Source organism: Glycine max, chromosome 2, assembly GCF_000004515.6.
Source record: "Glycine max cultivar Williams 82 chromosome 2, Glycine_max_v4.0, whole genome shotgun sequence".
Lineage (NCBI taxonomy): Eukaryota > Viridiplantae > Streptophyta > Magnoliopsida > Fabales > Fabaceae > Glycine > Glycine max.
The window spans coordinates 2,293,495-2,315,738 of record NC_016089.4 but is presented as its reverse complement, the minus strand read 5'-3'; the positions used below and the strand labels follow the sequence as shown (position 1 = coordinate 2,315,738).

The following is a 22,244-nucleotide window of genomic DNA, read 5'->3' as shown; positions in this document are numbered from 1 at the left end:
ATTTTGGAACAGTATGCTAATGATTTAAGGACATTCTAAGTTTCGAAAAAAACTTCTCTACAAGCACTTTTACAATATCCAAACAAAATACCATAAAATATTAAATATCCAACATTCCTACTTCATAGTGATATTCAATTATCAAAATTCACAAGTGATATCGATTCAGAATGATCAACCATCTATAGAAAAAAAAAAGGTGTATAATTTTATGAATATAAGTTTGATACAGCAGTATATATATATATATATATATATATATATATATATATATATATATATATATATATATATATATATATATATATATAGTGCAGCAACCCCTTCAGTAACAACTTTTCAAATTTACTGATAAACAGAATAATAACAAACTGATAAAGTGGTAAATGAGAATAAGATAAACCTGAGACAAAGCCAACACTCCTATTATATACCAATGGTCTCATATTCTGAAGTTGTCAACTAATATTGCAAGTTCAGACAAAAAAATAAGACAGTAACATACGGGAATAACATCATGTTCACGCAGAGAACTGTTTAAGATCAGGCTATGTTGTTCACTCATTGCATTTTCAGACATGACAGACAGTTGCAGTTGTTGCATCTCACAGGTTCATCCTTAAATCGTGGTCATCATAGGTTCTCAGCGAAAGGAGTTGTTGTGGTCGCTAGAAGCAGGTCAGAGGAAGCTTGTTGTGATTTGTGAATAAGACAAATTAGAAATTTGTCATGAAGGTGATAGGGAAAACATAAAAGGGAAGAAAAGAATCAATAATGAATGGTGGAAACAGGACATTGACCATAAATTATCACGAGTCTATTACGTGAGAGACTTGCAACTTGAGAAAAATTTCAATAATACATTTATTTGTGTGGGTTCCTTGTTGACTTCCCAAGTCTTCCCAAAATCTCTCCTTTGCTTTTTAATCTTATCTCTCACTTGATGATATCATTGCATTGCCATTTTTGAAGCTCTCCTGCATTCTCTTTTTGTGAGTTAGAACTTGGAAGATGGCGGAGGCAGTTCTTGAAGTTGCACTCGAAAAGTTGAGCTCTCTCATTGAAAAAGAGCTGGGATTATTCCTTGATTTCGATCGAGACATGAAAAAGCTTCGCAGCATGTTCACTACAATCAAGGCTACCCTTCAAGATGCTGTGGAGAAACAATTCTCAGACGAAGCTATAAAGGATTGGCTGCCAAAGCTAAAAGAAGCAGCTTACGAGCTGGATGATATCTTGGACGAGTGTGCCTATGAAGCATTGGGGTTGGAGTACCAAGGAGTCAAGTCTGGTCAATCACACAAGGTACAATGCTCTTGCTTATCCTCTTTTCATCCCAAGCATGTTGTTTTCCGATACAAAATTGCCAAGAGAATGAAAAGGATAACTGAGAGATTAGATGAAATTGCAGAAGAAAGGCAGAAGTTTCATTTGACTAAGACGGCTCTAGAGAGAACTAGAATCATTGAGTGGCGCCAAACTAGCTCAATCATCAGTGAACGACAAGTCTATGGAAGGGAAGAAGATACAAAAAAGATTGTAGACGTTTTGATGGCTAATGCTGATGCTTATCATTCTGAGAGTTTATTAGTTTATCCAATAGTAGGTCTAGGCGGACTTGGAAAAACAACACTTGCCCAACTCATCTTTAATCATAAGATGGTAATCAACAAGTTTGAGATAAGAATGTGGGTATGTGTTTCTGAAGATTTCAGTTTGAATAGAATGACAAAAGCTATAATAGAAGCAGCATCTGGGCAGGCTTGCGAGAATTTGGATCTAGACCTGCTACAAAGGAAACTTCAAGATTTGCTTCGAGGAAAGAGATATTTGCTTGTTTTGGATGATGTGTGGGATGATAAGCCAAATAATTGGCAGAAGTTTGAACGTGTATTGGCTTGTGGGGCAAATGGTGCTTCTATTTTGGTCACTACTCGTCTTCCAAAGGTTGCAACAATCATGGGAACAATGCCTCCTCATGAATTATCAATGTTATCCGAGGATGAAGGTTGGGAATTGTTCAAACACCAAGTCTTTGGACCAAATGAGGAAGAACAAGTAGAGCTTGTTGTCGCAGGGAAGGAGATAGTAAAGAAGTGTGGGGGAGTGCCTCTTGCAATAAAAGCACTAGGAGGAATTTTACGCTTCAAAAGAAAAGAAAATGAGTGGCTTCATGTTAAGGAAAGCAATCTTTGGAATTTACCACACAATGAAAACTCCATAATGCCTGTCTTGAGATTAAGTTACCTGAACTTACCAATAAAACTAAGACAATGTTTTGCTCATCTTGCAATATTTCCCAAACATGAAATAATAATAAAACAATATTTAATTGAATGTTGGATGGCTAATGGATTCATTTCATCTAATGAAATATTAGATGCTGAAGATGTTGGTGATGGAGTGTGGAATGAATTATATTGGAGATCATTTTTTCAGGATATCAAGACAGATGAATTTGGCAAAGTTAGAAGTTTCAAGATGCATGATCTTGTTCATGATCTTGCACAATCTGTTGCAAAAGATGTTTGTTGCATTACAAAAGACAATAGTGCAACTACTTTTCTCGAAAGAATCCATCATCTCTCAGATCATACCAAGGAAGCCATTAATCCAATTCAGTTGCATAAAGTCAAATATTTGAGGACCTATATAAATTGGTATAATACTAGCCAATTCTGTTCTCATATATTAAAATGTCATTCTTTGCGGGTGCTTTGGTTGGGACAAAGGGAAGAATTGTCATCTTCAATTGGTGATTTAAAACATCTAAGGTACTTGAATCTTTGTGGGGGACATTTCGTTACTCTTCCAGAATCGCTATGTAGATTGTGGAATTTGCAGATATTGAAACTAGACCATTGTTATCATCTGCAAAAATTGCCTAATAATTTGATACAATTAAAGGCCCTTCAACAACTATCTTTGAATAACTGCTGGAAACTATCAAGCTTGCCTCCTTGGATAGGAAAGTTGACTTCCCTAAGGAATTTATCCACTTACTATATTGGCAAGGAAAAAGGGTTCCTTTTGGAAGAATTAAGACCACTGAAGCTGAAAGGAGGTCTTCACATTAAGCATATGGGAAAAGTTAAAAGTGTATTGGACGCCAAAGAGGCCAATATGTCAAGCAAGCAATTGAACCGATTGTCTTTGTCATGGGATAGAAATGAAGAGTCTGAATTACAAGAAAACATGGAGGAGATTCTTGAAGCGCTTCAACCTGATACCCAACAACTTCAGAGTTTGACCGTGTTAGGATATAAAGGTGCTTATTTCCCACAGTGGATGTCTTCTAGTCCTTCTCTCAAGAAATTAGTAATTGTAAGGTGTTGCAAGTTAAATGTGTTGGCAAGTTTTCAATGCCAAACTTGTCTTGACCATTTGACAATTCATGACTGTAGAGAGGTGGAAGGTTTGCATGAGGCTTTCCAACATTTGACTGCCTTGAAGGAGTTAGAATTATCTGATCTTCCAAACCTAGAATCCTTGCCCAACTGCTTTGAAAATCTTCCCTTGCTTCGCAAATTGACTATTGTAAACTGTCCCAAGTTGACGTGTCTTCCATCTAGCCTAAACCTTAGCAGTCTAGAACGATTGACGATTGATGCTTGCCCTGAGTTGAAGAAGCTTACATTCCCCATATTAGACCATGACGATGAATAATATAATTCCAGTGCAGGTGTATCATATTCCTTCCATGAGGGACTTTTAATATCTTTTTGCAAAGTGTATATATCCAGCATAGTTACAGGAACAACAGATTCTAGAGTTTTAGAATTTTCAAGAATAAATTTTGTTATTGTCACCAAACTTTACAATTTGAAGTTTTCAAAGAAAGACATACATTTTACGATTTTCTCTTCTGTTTCATTTCCCATTATATATCCGATTGTTTCTTTCCTGTTAGCTCCCGAGTTCTAATATTCAAAAATAGTTTAAACTAGATGATGACTGGGTGGAATTTAATATTAATAACAGATTAAAATAAGTCTAAATAAATTTCTATTCAACTTCTGTATATGCAACTAGTTGAATAGTAAAATGATGTGTATACTCAGAAATAACCATGTGTGTCTAAATAAATTTCTATTCAACTTCTGTATATGCAACAAGTTGAATAGTAAAATGATGTGTATACTCAGAAATAACCATGTGTGTCCTCTTCAGTGTCTCTTTTAAGTCTACAAGTAGACCGGGAAGGATTGATGCCTGGTAGTTGTAGGTCCATATTGCCATACATAAGAAAACTTGTGTTTTCCTTTTCCCTTTGTATACACAGTAACAACTATGCAACAAATACTATACCATAGATTAGTACTATAAGTATCCAAACATTCCAACTTCATAGTGATCAATTGTCACACTTCACAAGTGATATCCCTTCACAATGATCAAGTATCCCAATTCACAATGATCTCAGATTCTGAAGTTCTCGACTAATATTGCATGTCCAGACACAAAATGAAAGAGCAACAGATGGGAATGGCATCATGTTCACATAGAGGGCTGTCTGAGAAGAGGTTACCTGGTTTACTCATTGCAGTTTCAGACTTCACAGGAGGTAGCAGCCTTTGCAGGTCATGGTGGTTACGGCTCATAGGTTCATCCTTAGATCATGATCCTCATAGGTTCACCTCAGCCTGGAGGCTCTTCAAAGGAGTTGTTGTGGTCGCCAGAGGAAGCAAATGCAAGAGAGGAAAGGAAGGGGCATGTTGTGAATGAGGCAAATGGTTATAGTTTTATAACTACTTTTATATAACTAGTAAAAATAGTTTTTTTAGCAGTCCTAATTGGGATAAGGAAAACACAGAATGGAAGAAAAAAAAATCAAGGAAGCCTATGAAAACAGCTCTGTTTTAGGAATTTTTGGGGCATATATCTGCCCTTCACATAGACTAGCTAACTTGGCAGACTCATGCTTTTGACCGAGTTTATGTGAATTTGCCCAAATCTAGCCAAGTTTCCAAGCTAGTTGACTCATTTTTTCACCATGGAATAATTGAACTTGTTTGAGTTTGAGTCAACTTATTGGCTCAACTAGAATTATAGAATTTTAGTATTGTAAAGTTGTTATAGTATATTAATATTTCACTTGTATTGGCACAAAATTCAAAAAAGTAAAAACTATATGATGCCTTTTCAGTTCGAGAAGTATCTGATATGATTTGCAGGTGCAGCGCCTCTTGTCTCACTGGAAAGGCCTTGCTCCCTTTCAATCTTTGAAGCTCTATTACTCTTACATTCACTTAATTTTTCTGTAGTATTAACCCCCTCATGACTTGAAACACATAAAATTCTCATGTCTAGCTCAGCTACTGGATATCCAATACAACTTATCTATCTGACTCTAGTTGAGTAGACATTTTGAAATATCCATGTTCCTTAATTAAGCAGCATTTCACTGCTATTAGTACTGTTCTGTTCTTTTTCTTTGTTTTTTTTTTAATTGTGATTACCAGAATAGTTATTACTTATTACCACTATAAGCCTAAACTGTTATTTAGTTTCTCGTCTTTGTTCTGTTGTTTGTCTTTTGTGTACCCTGACACAAATTTTATCTCATTCTTGGTTAGTTATAATCCCATTGGACCAGATTGAGCCAAGGCATTGGCTAAAGTTCTCAAGTTTCATGGAAACATAAAAATGCTTAAGCTTGGTTGGTGCCAGGTAACTTGTCACCATCTTTTACATGTAAACTGTTTGTAATAACTTTGATTTGTAACATAGAATACTTACAGATAGGGGGAAATGGAGCAGAGTTCATTGCAGATGCCTTAAAATTCAATACCACCAAATCAATTTAGGCAGCTGGTGTATTTTGTGCTATTGCTATTGCTTTTGCCCAATTTTAACTTTTATTTTATTTCCATGGATTTATATACTTCATATACAGAGTGCTATGGCTGATGCAAGAGACCATGTCTTCGAGATGACCGAAAAGGAAATCAACATCTTCCTCTAGAAGACATTAAATTCTGTAATAAATTCTTGTTACAAACCAAAGCATTTTTATTTTTTTTGTGTATATGTTGTTGGCAAGTATTGGTAAAAGCTATTTTTTGAGTTCTAGTGCTTCTTTGGGGGAAAGAATAGAAATTGTTGATCTTGAAACCGTTACAACGGTTGTTATTCTATTGGACTATTGGATGATATAGTTGCCACAAGAGTCAATCTGTTTTCCTATTAGACATAAAATTAATTTAGTTAGTTACTAGAAGTTATTTGAGTAAGTTAATTGGTTACTCAAGTTATAGTTACTAGAAGTTATTTGAGTAAGTTAGTGTTGGTTACTCAAGTTAGTTATTTTCTATTTTGTATAAATACATCAACTTTGTAATACTTTGATCAATGAATGAATTGAATGAATTTGAAAACTATCGTTCATTTCTTTCATTCCTAATATGGTATCAGAAGTTTTTGCTTCCGTGTCTCTTGCTTCCTATTGAAGCTATTTATGGTTCTACCCGGTGGTGTAGATAGTGCTGTTAGCCCTTGCTTTGTGGCGTCGAGCCCTGACTCGATGGGGCGTGTTGCGAGTCCCACATCGGGTGGTTCACATTGATGATTAAGTTCTTATATAACTGGGTAGGCCACCCCCTTATGAATTGTTTTTTAAGGGGACCTTTCGGATGCCTAGTTGGTTCTTTTTTTTCTCTCATGGCCATGGATGTCATTGATGATTAAGTTCTTATATAACTGGGTAGGTCACCCCCTTATGAATCATTTTTTTAAGGGAACCTTTCGGATGCCTGGTTGGTTCTTTTTTTTTCTCTCATGGCCATGGATGTCATTGATGATTAAGTCCTTATATAACTGGTTTCTCATCCTTTCATCGTGTTTTCGGCAAAGGCTTAGTTGCTGATGTGGTGTTGTGGATGAATTGGCGTGGAGCGGTTGCGGTGCTCGTTTATGCCACCGCATTATGATACCTCTTCGAGCGTGTTGGTTACAATTTCTTGTCCTTCCTCACCAAAGTTTTTTTGCCAACAAGCTTTGATGCTTGCTTTGGACTCTTGGAAGCCGTCGAAGATTTCTCGAAGTTTTTATTTTGATCAATGTATTTCCGACATGTTTCGCTTTATTTCCTGTTTTCAATTTTTTTTTTCTTTTTTCTTTTATCTTTCTTCTTTAATGTTGATGTATTATATTCTCCAAGTTAGAAGTGTTTTCAACACATTCCAGCTTGCGGGGGTATTAGACATAAAATTAATTTAGTTAGTTACTAGAATTTATTTGAGCAAGTTAGTTGGTTACTCAAGTTATAGTTACTAGAAGTTATTTGAGTAAGTTAGTGTTGGTTACTCAAGTTAGTTATTTTCTATCTTTGTATAAATATATCATTTTTGTAATACTTTGATCAATGAATGAATTGAATAAATTTGAAAACTATCGTTCATTTCTCTCATTCCTAATAATTAGGGATAAAAGTTATAATTTACAGTAAGCAAATTAATGCAAGTTAACAATAAGAACTAAAGAACACTACTGATTAAAAAAAAGAGAACACTAACATAATGTTAGGATAAAAGTTATAAAAAACTTTGCAAGAAATAAAACCAATAGGAGCAATATTTATAGAGATTTAAAATATTTTTTATTAATAAAACACTAACATAATGTTAGGATAAAAGTTATAAAAAACTTTGCAAGAAATAAAACCAATAGGAGCAATATTTATAGAGATTTAAAATATTTTTTTATTAATTATTTTATTAATGCAAAATATTCACTTAATTGGATCTACTTTCTTATTTACATTTTTTTATTAAAAAACTCGAATACGAGACTTTAAAGGATTAAGTCTAGTGACATTTAAACCAATAATATTTAAAACATATTTAATTTTTCTCTATCGGTTAAAACAATTAAAATTTTAAATTAATTGTTAAGATTGTGGGGTCATGCATTTTGGACAATGTAGTTTTAAAAAGTTATCTATTAATCCATGATTTATAAAAAATCATTTGATTTGATTTGATTTTTATTTTTATTTTAAATTAAACAAACTAAATAAATATTGTTTTGTAAAATTAAAAATTCACACAAGAATTTTTATATTTTAAAAGCAAAACTGTTTGCAAGATACCAAAGTGAGATGATGGAGCCATGCTGAGCCTATCAACTCAGAAATCTAGATGATGAAGCTGTGCGTAGTTAAGAGAAGAATGATATGATAATATTATTTGGAACGAAACAGTGACCGCTCTTGACAAATGGTAACTTCAGAAAGAATTTAATATCCTTTTTTTTTTTCATCTGAAAAAAAACTTAATAGAATATAAAATAATAACATCATTTACTTAAATACTTGACTGAATTGAATACAATGTAAAATAATAGCATTATTTACCTAAGTATTTTTTGAGATAAATATATTATAAAAAAATCAATATAATTGACAATCGTATCTTCTAGTATGTGCGCAGAATTTAATCAAGTTTTTTTTTTTTTTTTATATAAAAGAGCATAGATAAAAAAAAGTTAATACATCAAGTAAATCTGAATACTCTTCATCTAAAAAGATTAATCTCTAATTTTCTGAACTTGTGTTAATGAAACATGTTTTGAGAATCATTTAGACCAACAAAGTAAATTTAACAGTAAATTATAAATAAATAAAACAGAATTATTGCTTGCATTCCAGGTTTCAAATCCAGAAAAAGAGAGAAGAGGAAAGACACTGAGTAAGCAATGAAATTTCCAAATTCTCAATTGTTTCTTCCATTCTTGTTGTTGTTGTTCTTCGCGATAACTCCCTTTCGCGGTTCAGGGCAGCAAACGTAAGCTCCAATTTCTCTCTGAATCTATGGGGTTTTTTTATTATGAAGGGCGCATCTTAAGTTCCTGATTGATGATCCATAAATAAAGTTGCTTCGATCTAGTTTTACCTTAAAGTTGGAATCTTTTGCACCTTGTTTGAACTGGGCAGGGATTGGAACAGCGAAGAGACTCAACATGGAAATGGGGTTCGCCGCAGAGTTCTTCTGAGTTTCAAAGAGAAGCCCTCAGGAAGTAACGTTACCTTTGAATGTACTCCTTCGGGTCCTTGTGTGCCCTGTCTCTACTCTGAGAAGGTTCCTTTTTTTTTTAAACCCCTCAAATTGGTGATTGATCGATCTTATACTAGTTGTAGTGTTTCTCAATTCTCTAGGATCTCATGAATAGGGATTTGATACCGAGAAATTGTTTCCATTTATTTATGTATTGTCATTTCTGTTTGAATTCTAGGTTTTGAGTATAAAGCATTTTATTGTTTGCTGTGTTACTACTATTGTTGAAAGAGAATTGAACGCATAAGTGTAGTTATTCCATTTTGCAGCTAGCTAGATCATCAAGCTTTTTTTTTTTTTATCAGCATATGCTAGTTTTTAGTTTGTTAGTTTTCGTTAGTGTAACGGATTCGAACCCACGACCTCTCCCTCCCCGTTTCTCCCTTCAACCACTAAGCCAACCTTAAAACTCCCAGATCATCAAGTTGTGTTAGTGTAAAATTGAAGGTTGATGAGATGTATGAACAGCCTATGAATATAGATCTGAGTATAGTTTCTGTTGTATACTGTTGAGTTATTTGTTGATTTAGGATTACTTCAACATAAGGCATTTGAGGAGATTATATATGTTTGTAAGACTTGTTCATGAAGCCTAGCTTTTAAACATATTGATAGGATTCAAGTTCATAATACGGAGTTTTCCTAATCCAAAGAAGTTTGTGAAGCTTTTAAAAGATTTAAACCTCTTTTTATGTCTTTTTTTTTTGTTGGCCCTCTTTTCATGTCTATGTTTGGGATTGCACTTATAAGCTCTCTGTTGCATGTTTGCTTGGGTCTTCCTTTTTGTGATCTACATGATATTTTTTCACCTAGTTGTTTATTCTCTTTATTTTTATCTGCAAGCTTTTTTTGGGGGTTGTAGGGTGATGAGAAATATCGATGCAGTGAGACTGGCTACCGAATTCCATTCAAATGTTTAGAGATTAAAGATTCAACAAAGGATGCAAAGAAAACAAAGTCTCAAAAAGGTCGGTTGTCTTTGGAAATTTCTGATGGTATTGCAGAATCTCATAAAGTGTCACATGACGCTGGAGAGATCAATCCTTCACAATCACATAGAAGATTAGTGGACGATTCATCGTCTTCAGATAATAGTTCACAGGCTTACATCACTTACAGAAGCTGTATAACCCCAGTTAATGAAGAGAAGTTGTCGGTGCTTAATTTTGAGGTAATTTTGCAGCTTTTAGTTTACTCCTATTCTTACAGTTTATCAGTAGCTTCTGAACTTGGTTGCTTGGAAAAACAAAATCATATGGTGTGCAGTTTATTATTCTGTTGAACAATATATCCACATTAAAGAATTAACTTGTGTATGTGTTGTCAGCTTTCGTTAAGTATTTGGTTCTCTAAATTTCTTGGAATATTGTGTACTTGCAAAGCATGTGTGTGGCATTAATCAAAGGAGGGTTGAATGCTTGAGGCTCTCACCTTGTGGTGTATTGACAGGGTTGATGTATGCAGCCTTATCCCTGCAAGTAGTGAGGTTGTTTCTAGGATTGAATCTGTGACTTCGTCATCACAAGGCAAAACCTCAGCATAGTGCCAAGGCTCACGGTCTTGTGTGTGACATTAATATGCATAATAAATCAACAAATAATCACCATTATCTTGAGTTGATCTGCTAGAAAAGCTTTGTTTTCAACATCTTTTAATGTGAGGGTCTAGTGGTAAATGTTTGAACTAGCAAAGCAAAGTGCTATTAATTAGACCTTGAGCTACATTCTTCAGATTCTACTGGAAAATAGTTTCCTATCAGCATGTGGTAAGTTTTCCCATGTGTGAGCCGTAAGCACTCAAGTAACTATCATGAAGTGCTTGGCAAATGTCCAGTTGGGTTCACAAATTAGGATGAGGCATTTGCTTATATTAGTACTCATTTGGTAGATATTGGAGCCTCGGATGATTTTCCATGTGCTGTGCCATAAGATTTTATCTTCATCTCATTTTAGTAGGTATCCATCCTGCTTGAGTTGGCATTATAAGGAGACTGAGTGCTTCATGTTATTCTTGTTCTTTCATCTAGCGTTTTGCTTTATTGTACTGTTAGTTTGTTGGTATCTGAAAATCCTCGTTGATTCATCTCTATTCTCTTCAGTCAGCATTTGCTACATATTGCTGATTTGCTTCATGTAGATTTATGCTAAATTGCCTCAGCTATGAGGTTCAACGTAGTTTTTTCCTCCACAAGCATCCAAGGATCTAATATCCCTGAATATCAAAATACAATGGAAATGTAGTGTTTGAGATTGTTACTCTGTCTTTGTTAGTTCTTAGATAGACAATGAAGTTAGTATAACAATTTTCTGAAGGCTTCCATTATTTTCCTTGTACTTTTTTTTCTCTGTCAACTTATAATGATGGATTTAAACATGAGTTTGTGTTTACATGGATGTGAGAATATATAATGCAACCAGTGTCCAAATTTGTGAAGCTTTGATTTGTATGACCGTTACATAATCTTCATTTAACAAGTTGAACAACATATGATAAACAAGGTTTTATGTTAAAATATTCATGCTATTATGTTCAACACACTGTACAGGGGGTGGTGATTTTTTTCTTACTAATCAGTGGATCAATCATATACTTGAGAAAAAAGAAGGTCGCATCCATGTCTGGTTATGTAGCAGGAAGGGGTCAGAACAACTCTCGATTTTGAAATTGAAGCCTAATGAATGATGACATTTTTACTCCATATTGATTGTAATAGGGTAAATGTTGGTATTTAGTGGCCTCCTTTTGTATTTTTGTAGTTTTTACTCAATTAATTGCATTTTGAAGCCATATAATTTGGGTCAATTTTGGCTAATTTATTGGAACAGAGGATTTTTAGGTTATTTTTTTCAACAAGTCAGAACTTTTCTTGTACAAGTATTTTTTATATTTTTTTTATTCTTCTCAAATGGTGTAAAGATTTTTATGGTATCAACTTATTAGAAAAGTGTCAAGAATACATTTTAAAGATACTTCTTCAATTATTATATATCGTAAGAAAAGTATCAAGGATACATTTTAAAGATACTCCTTCAATTACCTCTTTCTAATCGTTAAAATTTAATGAAAATTATAAAATCACGAAGGAGAACTGAAATAAAAAGTGAGATTCAAAATTATGATTTTTAATAAATTTCAGTTGATAGAAAATTTATTGTTAATATTTCTCTACATGGCAATGTATGTTGAATAATAGTGGAAAAAATTACATTGTTTGTGTATTTAATTAAATTTATATTTTTTATATACATAATTTTATAAGGCAAATTAGCCAATGCTTGAAGGTAGCTAAAGGAATAAGAAGTGAAATTTTTTTATTAAAAAAACGTTTTTAATATTCTTCACTGTAATTTTTAATATTTTTTTTTTATCAAAGTTTCTAATAAAAAAATATTATTGATTCCTAAATTAATGTCTTTAGAATACTTGTTAGTAAATTTTATTTTATCACAATTTGATAACTGCTACATGTAAATTTTGTATATTATTTGAAAATTTTACTTAAATTTAAAAGTAGTTAAATTTTGATGTATTATCAGTGTAAAATAAATTACGTTGTTAACCGATTAAAAATTGTCTTAGATATAACTTTTAAAAACAATTCTTACAAAAGTTAAAATCTTATCATAGAGGTTGATCTCTCTCAAAAAAATCATACAGGTTGATTTATAATTATTTAATAACTGTGGAAAATTATACAAATTAGAGTAATTTAATTAAATTGTTAATATTTCCAGGTAATATACAAGAAAATTCTTAATTTTATACAAGCAATCAAAATAATAAAAATAAAAACAATCCAAAAAAACGAAAGTTGAATAAACCGGAAACCAAATTAATTCAATTTAAAAAAAAACCAAAATAATTATTCGATCGGATTGAATTTTAAAATCTAATTCAATCCCAACCAAAATTATATACAGATATAGATTTTTATAAATAAAATTATATTATTACTCATGCTTACATTTTTTTATATATTTATAAAATTATCACAATTTATATTTATTTATGAAAAATCCATTTGAATTAAGATGATTTTTAGTAACTATTTGATTAAAGGTAGAAAAGTATAATTATTAAGTTATGTAAATTTACTTTTAATAATATATATTTGAATACTTAATATTATTATTAGTTGTTTATTGACTTATAAAAAAGATATTTAATATCTTAAATTATCTTTTATTATGTTTATTATATATATTACCATTTATTGAATACTTTCTCTAAAGAAAAATAAAAATAAAACCAAAAACCAATCGGCTTTTGGATTGGATTTATTAATCAAACTGATTGATGATTAATTAAGAAATTAAAGTAATTAGATTGGATGAATTTTTTCGATTAATCCAATCCTTGAACACATCTATTTTCTAAGACTAATTTAAAATTATTGCCTTTATTGTACACGGGAAATGGAAAGGACCACAATGTCAGAAAGCAACTTCAGTTATCCTGCTTCTTTACTGGCCTTCTGCATAATCTTTTCTGATCTTTTCATTTTGAGTTTTGGCATTATAATTTTAGGAAATTTGCAAAATTAATCCTTACGCATATCGTGAGTTTTCATATCTTTCGAGGGTAAATTAATTCTTAATTAGGACATTATGATAACCCTCCTACAATACTATCACATGGACTCTAACTCTTAATATTGCAAAAATTATCTCAACCACTTAAACTATTACTTACAAAAAAAAGTAATTAACCGGTACAAATTAAAAGTTGCTTCTCTAATATCAACCGAAGTGGTGGTGAATATAAGTTAAAACGAGACTGATAGAGAAAGTGCATGTTTGACATTTCCTTTTCTCAGAAAGAAAAATAATAGCGAAAACGACTGGAATTTATTAAGAATTTTGTGAAATCCCCCTTCTTATTTAATAATTTTAATGAGATTTAACCAAAAATAATAAGTATTGTAAAGTGAGTCGCTAACAAAAAATAAATAAAATAAAATTTCAAAAGTAATAAAAAAAAGGTAAAATAAATTAAATCAAATATGCATTAAATTTATAAATGTTAACATGAAAAACTTCATTCAATTAGTAACATTTATACAAATGCAAAGATAAATAAGCGTTTGGCTTCTCATAAAACCATTTCATTAAATTTCAAGCAAGCAGTCCATTTTCTATTTCTCAATGAGAAGGAAAATTGACTAATATATCCTTAGGTGGTTTTGATTTATTTTTCACTTTATATTTCGTTTATTTTTATAATTTTGTGAAGAAAAAAATATTCCCAATCACTTTCTTCACAAAATCTTAAAAATAGAAAACAAAGAAATGTTTTAATAATAATTACCGGGATTTTTAAAATCGGATCAATTATTAAACCGGTAAAGACATTAATTTAAGATTTAACCGTTCCGGAAATTATTAAATAATAATATCTTAATATAATAAATTACATAGATTTAAATAAAAATAATTTCTACAACATAATATATTTTAAGTACAGAATAATATTTCCATCCACAACTATAGGTGCTAAACGTGAAAATAATATTTAATTTCTACAACAAAAAAAATTAGGATCTAAAAAATTATAAATCAGTATAAATGATTAAATTATATGTTTCATAAGATAAAAAAATTAATAATAATTGATAAAATAATTTTCATATAAGAATTCATTTTTATATATTTTAAAATATTATAGATTAAATATTAAAATTTAAAAAAACTAAAAACACCGTTTCAACACGGGTTCTCTACATTGGTTTGACAGGTTATGAGATTCTTCGGTTGTTAACTTACCAGTTTTCGATTGAACAGACTGGTCCGATCCGAATTTTGAAAAAGCTGATAATTACTAATAAAATGTGCTCCAGGAAAAAAAATAAAAACAAGCACATCCTCAGCTCCCTATTCCTCGAGTCTCGAAGCAACCATTTCCACTCAACCCTCCACCCCTGATATCATCATATTATCATTCGATAATGAAAAAAGAAAAAGAAAAACAATCAGCACCTGCATTTGTCACCATCAACAGTCTCAAATGAACATGATGGTCAGAACCCAAAAATCTGCTCTCTAACTTGAGATTTAATTTAAGAAAAAATTACAGAACATGATATACCATGCTATTGCCGCTTCCTCCTATCAAAAATATACAACACCAGTTGTGTCAATTTCTATTTGTTTCTTGTCCAAATAAGACCGCAGCAGCGGCGGCAACAGCAGACAAACTCCAAAAGAAAGAATTATGTTGATGAAAACCGTCCACTTAAACAGTGAAACTCTTCTCTCCTTAAAGACACATCTACAGTAACAGCATAAAGCAGTAGCTACAAACAAAGAGATATATGAAGTTACAAAAAATAATCTGGCGTCTTTCGTGTAGTGTCGGGCTCAATTTGTCTGGGAGCTGGATCAAACTGCAGAAAATTCTGATCCATGTTCTCTCCAATTTCCAGTATGGCAGCCATGTTCCCACATCGGTAACAGTAATTAGGTGCACTAAAAACAGTCACCACATTCTTGTCCTTAAAGATTCATCAAAATAACAATCAATATCAATACATATAATGTAATGGGTATCCTTAAAATGAAAAAACCAATACTTAATAGTTAATAGTACTTGAGTCAAAATATTAGATCAGTCAGTCACCTGGCACCAATTGAATCCTTCCATTACAAGTTGGTGAGCTCTAGATATCAGCGATAGACCATTGGTATGATTGAACTGAGCAGCTATATCCTGTCCAAATGTATATCCAGCACCACGTGGAGATATTCCCCAACCACAGCGATCATCTGGATCAGACCACAAGAGGTCACACATTGGTCCTTCGTGTGGAACCTACATTGCACAGTTACAGTTGTCACTTGTCAGGCAAGATTCAAGAAATACAATTAATTTCGTCGATATAGTTTTAGACAAGAGGTATATACAGAAATGAAATTCCATAATGGAATAAAACATGAGACATCCTAAAAAGCCTAAAGCACCCGGAAAGACTGAAAAAAACAATTGTTAATTCAACCAAATAGAAAGAGAAAGCAAACATCGTTGCAAATCCTAGACAGAATGAAACATTTTAAAAGAAAAACAAGTATTACAAACCACAAAAAAAAATTATTAAATTACTTCCCAGACCATATTAAAAAAAAGGATTTCTAACTCAAAAAGATCATCATACTTTGCATAAAAAATGTTCTGCATATCAAATAATTCATAATTGCAAGTGCTTGCAATAATCATTTAAAAACACAAACCTCCTGTATGCGATCCAAGGCACGGATATTATCAAGTGTATCCAAAGATGGTGAGAGACCTCCATGCAAACAGAAAATCTGTAACATACAAGGATGTTAGACACTGGCATAAGGCAGTCAAAGAAACATTGTGCAACATATTTAACTCAAACCTGACTCTCAATAAGGGCAGTCAGAGGTAAATAATCAAACAAGTCGGTGAAGAATTTCCAGACATTGGCATTTCCATACTTTCTCAAGCATTCGTCATAGAAGCCATACCTGAAAGCAGGTGAAGGATATAGACAAAGAGGTAAGCAAATAAATAAAACATTCTTAGAATAAAATATTAAAATTCCTTGCAATTCTTGTGTTCAAAGAGATTTTTCCCATTTATTGCATCCCTTCACAAACTACTCATAAATTGGCATTCATAAGCATAAACCATGTAACTCATGTCTACTCATTCATTCAGATGCATATTACAAGCTAGCCGTAACATTTTATTTAACCAACCCTTGGCAGCCATGTACCAGGTCCATTTCAATTTGAGTATAATTTCATCATCCAGTCGCCATGTTCTTCACAAGTCACAACTATTTCCACATGTAGTGAAAAATGACTATAATACTAACCTCAGCAGTCAGAATGTTGGACTGTAGAGGCTCATTAGAACAAAATGCATCTATTAGTGCACTAAGTCATTAATATTTTATAATGACCTGATACTAAGAAAATATGCTCCAAGGAAAAGAAGAATGCCATAGTATTATCACAGTCAAACTGCTGCTCCTATGCTAACCACTTGTGAATGTTGAGATATATGGAACCCATGGGCTTCTCATAAAGCCAGTGAATATAGGAATCGAGACTGCATATCCTAAACTTATTCTCAATCTTTATGCTCAAGCTTTATGCAGGATAGATTATATACTAAAATGTTTGCTTAAACATGAAACATCTTTACATACACAAATTACAATGAGTTATTTTGAGAAACACCTAATGAGAAGAAAATGTCCTTACACTTGAGTGATTTGACGGCTCTCGTGATTTCCCCTAAGGATTGTAATTCTATCTCTGTAACGAACTTTCAAGGCCACCAAAAGCGTAACAGTCTCCACTGAATAGTACCCACGATCTACAAAATTTTTGCCAGTACCATGAGGAAATGATAGCAGTTCCCAAATATGCAAAAAAGTCTAATCTGAACATCATCAAAAGAAGCATGATAAAAAAAGGATGATAACGGACTTTCAAGGACCTTGACTTCTCACCGACATTCAATTTTATTTGTCCATCCACAGTTTGATAACATTTTTTCTTTTCTGTCATCACTTTTCCAATTCCAAACCAGCCATTAGCAAAATTCTATCACAGACACATGCCAATCATTCTATCATAAAACGGACAGGGGAGCAGGAAAAAAGCAAGCTTCACCTATCAATTTTACTTTCATCAAATGCTAGTTCAGCGCCTAACCAAAACAAGGAGCTCAAAAATTGATGTTTATATAATTTCAACAGCAGAATCATGTTAAACACACAACACGGAAAAAAACAAGCTTCACCTATCAATTTTACTTTCATCAAATGCTAGTTCGGCCCCTAACCAAAACAAGGAGCTCAAAAATTGATGTTTATATAATTTCAACAGCAGAATCATGTTAAACAGACAACACAAAACCCAGACACACACAAATAACCAAGTTTATTTCACAGTTTACATGACAAGTAAGTCAAGCATAAACCAATTAGTATGATAAGTAATAACCTACAAAAACTAACAACCATGACACATACAAAAGCCTTAACAAAACCGATTCAAACTAGTTGATGACAGCACATCCCTAAAAAAAACACACGCAACCAACTAGTAGTCAGTTTTTTTTCAATTCCCCTCAACCAAAACAACCAGACCCCTCCGTAGCAGTTAACTTTCCAAACCCATATAACCAGCTAATGAAAACATCAACAAAGGCAAAACGCTATTCAAAGTCTCTTAACACTTAAAAACGGCATCAAAAGCACCAAACAACAACCGTAGCATAAACTCAACAAAACACACACACGGACGTTCCATCTTCAAATTCAAATCCACGCTATAGAACAAATTCAATTATAAATAAACAATAACCAAACCCTACATACATCAAATTCAGCTAACGAAATTAATTAATTAAACAAAAGGAAAAGGAAAAGAGAGATAGAGAATATGAGAAGAGGAAAAAAAACTGACCTACATAATCGCCCATAAACAGGTAATTAGTATCGGGAGCGTTTCCTCCTATCCGAAAGAGCTCGATGAGATCGTAGAACTGGCCGTGAATGTCGCCGCAGACGGTGACGGGGCACTTCACCGGCTGAACGTTCCACTCTTCGACGAGAATCGCCCTCGCCTGATCGCACAGCGCCTTCACCTCGGCCTCCGGCAGAGGCTTGCACTCCATCAGATGCTCGATCTGCCGGTCCAGATCCGCGTGAGACGGCATCGTTTCGCTCGTTCAGATCCGAGATCCGAGGTTTCTGACGGATCGGCAGTGGTCTTCGGTTACCGGAGAGTCGCCGACGGCGACCGGAGCAGCAGCAGCGGCGCAGAAGGGAGGGTTCCGAAGAAGGGCAAAACGAACCGTTTCGGGAAAGGTTTGGTTTGGCTCTCTTTTTTTTCTTCGCTCTCTCTTCTCAATCATTTCATTTGGTTCCGCGCTCCGTGTGTGTGTGTTTGTTTCTGTCCTTTTCTTTTTCTTTGTTTCGCTCGGTACACAAAAACAATAGAGACCTAAAAAATAAAAATGAAAATTACAAAAACAAATACTAATTTTTCTTTTAGTTTTTTATGTTACATGTTTTCAATTGAATTGATTAATATGTGAACGGGAGAAAGGAAGAGGGAAATTGCCGCGAAGGTGGGGGAGCCTGCCATCCAGAACCTAACAAAATGAAACTCAAAGGCAAATCAAATGACATGAAATTTGGTCAAAAAAATTATTGAATGATTGTATGCATTATTTATTGCAATTTGATTAAAAATTATTATTATATAATTTTTAAGATAATTACTATAAATAAAAAATTAATTATATATAGTATTTGTGATTTTTTTTGGTACATGGGAATAAAGAAAAAAAGACAACTAAGGCCATAAACTAAGGGAGAGATAACTATCCACTCTCACGAATAGGGAACCTCAATACAGGATTCCAAGTTGAGGAGGTATCCATCTTGGCCAACCATTCATAAGCAGAAGATGAGGAGTAGACTCTTGATGCCGCACCAGACCAAGCAACATTATCTTGACCAGTTTGATCTATAGTATTTGTGATTGAATGTAAATGTAAAAAAAAATTATATTATCAACAATACATTCTTATTTTGTATGTTAATTATGAAAGATATTTAAGTTACTCTTAGTTCGCATTTCATTATGTATGTAATTCGACGAACATATAATTTTAATAATCTTTTATAAAAAAAATGTTATTAGTTTACTATTAATTCATGTAATATTATTTTAATAATTATTTATTCTACTTTAAATGATTTAGCATCTTCGTAATATGTAATTTGATTGTAAAAATCAGCATAAAGTGTTAAATAAAATAATTCAATACAATATATGTCAATTCAAAAAAGACTTTCAAACACCGTTATATCCAAACCAAACAATAAATGACATATGAATTTAACAAATACTCCACTTTTTTTTTTTTACAGAACAAATACTCCACTTAATGAAAATCTAATGACCGATCTACACTTAAACTATTGATGAGAAATATTGATAATTAAAAAGGAAGTTGTTGGCCCTATCACACCATAAAGGGGGCTTCCTCAACGTGACCCTATTTCCTTTTCTCTTTTCCTTTCCTCGATGTGTTTTGATCAAAGATGCTGAAAGGAGAGGGATTTTACATGGTGTTAAAAATTTGTAGAGGGACTCATATAATATTTCATCTTTTGTTTGCAAATGATAGCTTTCTTTTTTTCAAAGCTAATCAGGAAGAAGCTATTGTTGTTAATAAAATTCTTGATGAATATGTCTTAGCTTATGGGCAATTGATAAATTTGGAGAAATCTAAAATTGCCTACAGTAAGAATGTTGGAGGAGCTGTGAGGAATTTGATAACCTCTTTTCTTGGGGTTCGAGATGGAATGGGAAGTGGCAAGTACTTGGGCTTCCCATCTATTATTGGAAGAAATTGGAGAGTTGTGTTCAAATTTATCAAATATAAGAGTGTGGAATAAGATCAACTCTTGGAAAGGTAAAACACTCTCTATCCTGGTAGAGAATTTCTTTTAAAATTTGTGGTCCAATCTATCCCTACCTATTGCATGAGTATTTTTTTATCCCTAAATCTCTTGGGAATGAGCTTCAAATTATGATGAATTTTTTGGTGGGGTTCGTGCAAGAAAGACATAAGGTGTATCAATTGGGTTTTATGGGAGAAAATGTGCATATCAAAGAGTGATGGTGGAATGGGTTTTCGAAATTTACATGCCTTTAACTTGGCCATGTTGGGGAAACAGGGATGGAGACTTTTATCTATGCATGATGTTTTGCCTTCACGTGTCTTCAGAGCTAAATACTATCCAAGGGGGGATTTCATGGGTGCTACCTTAGGGCATAATCCATCTTTTGTCTGGAAAAGCTTATTTTCTTGAAAGAGGGATTTAAATGGAAAATTGGAAACGGAAGGGATTTCACATATGGGGACAACCGTGGATTCATAGGGAATACAATGCTTGTGTTATAACACCTATGATGGATGTAGGGCAAGACATGAAAGTTTCTAGTATTATTGACCCCATCAACCATTGTTGGGACATTAACACTATCAGCCACATCTTATCACCACAAGATGTCCAAGTTATTGTCAGAACACCTCTCTTGCCTATGGTAGAAGGAGATTCACGCATCCGGGCTCTTAATCAAAATGGTATGTACACTGTCTGTAGTGCTTATCATATGATTATGAAGAAATTTATAAATTATGATGAGCTGAAAGTTGAATGAGATTGGAAATTGCTCTGGAATATTAATGTGCCCCCTAGAGTTAAACTATTTTTATGGAGAATGTGCAGAAATTTGCTTCCCTCACGAAGTAAGCTACGTACTCGTGGAGTGTCTTTCCCTATTATATGCCCTCTATGCAACATTGATATTGAGAACACCTGTCACATTTTTGCCTCATGCCATGTTAATGTAGGCTATTGGGATCTTTTAAACATCCACCAACAAGTGGAGAATTTGCTGTTGTGAGTGGATGATTTGGGGCAACTATTTTTTCAACTTATGCAGTCAGTAAACACTTCTCTACAGCAGCGAATATCTATGGCGTTATGGAGTATGTGGAGACGAAGGAACGGTAAGCTGTGGGAGGAGAAAGAAGCTTCGAATGAGGAAGTCTTCCATAGAACAAATATGTTTTTCAATAATTGGAACAAGGCTAGAAGGAGTGAACCATCTCACTACTCAATGGTTCAGCATTCTCAAGTGCTACATTGGATACCACCTGAGCCTGGTTGCGTAAGGGATGAGCGAGGGAGACAAATGATGGCAAGAGCTGAGACTAAAATGCCTTGCATGGACGCCCAGCTAGGAGAGGCTTGGGGACTTTTAGAAGTTATAAATTTTATGCAAGCAAAAGGGTATGTTAATGTTATCTTTGAGATGGACTGTGTAAAGGGGTAGTAGACAATTTGAAGAGTTCGATAAAGATGAGTCTGACATAGGCTCTGTTATTCAATAGTGTAGGAACATCTTTGTTTTAAATGAATCTTTTGTAAAGAGACAAGGAAATAGTGTTGTTCATAGGTTGTCTAGAGTGACACCATCCATCTTATCGTAGTCTCTCAGTTTTCTATCATGTTACTAGGTGTATTGAATCGTTGCTTATCAATGAAATGCTATAAGTTTTGTAAAATGGTAGTTGACAAAATAAATTCTGCATGTAAGAACTTGATAGAATAGAAAAACATTGTTGTGGAGT

At 33.2% G+C, this 22,244-nt stretch overlaps 3 protein-coding genes across 5 annotated transcripts; 2 read left to right on the top strand and 1 right to left on the bottom strand.

The window, feature by feature from the left end:
* Window positions 1-856: 856 nt before the first annotated feature.
* LOC100775587 (putative disease resistance protein RGA3) lies at window positions 857-6,271 on the top strand. Of its 2 annotated transcripts, XM_041010168.1 has the most exons (3): window positions 857-5,353; window positions 5,577-5,670; window positions 5,897-6,271. In XM_041010168.1, the coding sequence occupies exon 1, from the start codon at window positions 1,012-1,014 to the stop codon at window positions 3,664-3,666; it is 2,655 nt and encodes an 884-aa protein (XP_040866102.1). In that variant the 5' UTR covers window positions 857-1,011; the 3' UTR covers window positions 3,667-5,353; window positions 5,577-5,670; window positions 5,897-6,271. The 2 variants fall into 2 exon arrangements, with proteins under 2 accessions (XP_040866102.1, XP_014619948.1); XM_014764462.2 differs by having other exon boundaries at window positions 857-5,670.
* Window positions 6,272-8,425: 2,154 nt separating this feature from the next.
* LOC100801656 (uncharacterized) lies at window positions 8,426-11,959 on the top strand. 2 transcript variants are annotated; one of them, XM_003519216.5, is made up of 4 exons: window positions 8,426-8,783; window positions 8,933-9,077; window positions 9,916-10,224; window positions 11,599-11,959. In XM_003519216.5, the coding sequence occupies exons 1-4, from the start codon at window positions 8,695-8,697 to the stop codon at window positions 11,713-11,715; spliced, it is 660 nt and encodes a 219-aa protein (XP_003519264.1). In that variant the 5' UTR covers window positions 8,426-8,694; the 3' UTR covers window positions 11,716-11,959. The 2 variants fall into 2 exon arrangements, with proteins under 2 accessions (XP_003519264.1, XP_040866467.1); XM_041010533.1 differs by lacking the exon at window positions 11,599-11,959 and adding an exon at window positions 11,190-11,486 and having other exon boundaries at window positions 8,562-8,783.
* Window positions 11,960-15,085: 3,126 nt separating this feature from the next.
* LOC100794029 (serine/threonine-protein phosphatase PP2A catalytic subunit) lies at window positions 15,086-19,455 on the bottom strand. Its single transcript, XM_003519202.5, has 6 exons — window positions 18,494-19,455; window positions 17,282-17,396; window positions 16,429-16,537; window positions 16,277-16,354; window positions 15,669-15,860; window positions 15,086-15,543 (listed from the first exon to the last, which is right to left on the bottom strand). Exons 1-6 carry the CDS (start codon window positions 18,744-18,746, stop codon window positions 15,370-15,372), a joined length of 921 nt encoding a protein of 306 aa, XP_003519250.1. The 5' UTR covers window positions 18,747-19,455; the 3' UTR covers window positions 15,086-15,369.
* Between the last annotated feature and the right edge of the window lie 2,789 nt (window positions 19,456-22,244).

What these genes read in the sequence shown, in the direction of transcription:
- LOC100775587 (XM_041010168.1), top strand. Translation starts at nt 1,012, where the DNA reads ATGGCGGAGGCAGTTCTTGAAGTTGCACTCGAAAAGTTGAGCTCTCTC.
- LOC100801656 (XM_003519216.5), top strand. Translation starts at nt 8,695, where the DNA reads ATGAAATTTCCAAATTCTCAATTGTTTCTTCCATTCTTGTTGTTGTTG. An exon ending in CGCGGTTCAGGGCAGCAAAC is followed by an intron (nt 8,784 to 8,932) that starts GTAAGCTCCAAT and finishes TGAACTGGGCAG; the next exon opens with GGATTGGAACAGCGAAGAGA. An exon ending in TGTCGGTGCTTAATTTTGAG is followed by an intron (nt 10,225 to 11,598) that starts GTAATTTTGCAG and finishes CACACTGTACAG; the next exon opens with GGGGTGGTGATTTTTTTCTT.
- LOC100794029 (XM_003519202.5), bottom strand. Translation starts at nt 18,746, where the DNA reads ATGCCGTCTCACGCGGATCTGGACCGGCAGATCGAGCATCTGATGGAG. An exon ending in GTTTATGGGCGATTATGTAG is followed by an intron (nt 17,397 to 18,493) that starts GTCAGTTTTTTT and finishes AAAATTTTGTAG; the next exon opens with ATCGTGGGTACTATTCAGTG. An exon ending in CCTTGGATCGCATACAGGAG is followed by an intron (nt 15,861 to 16,276) that starts GTTTGTGTTTTT and finishes TGTGCAATGTAG; the next exon opens with GTTCCACACGAAGGACCAAT.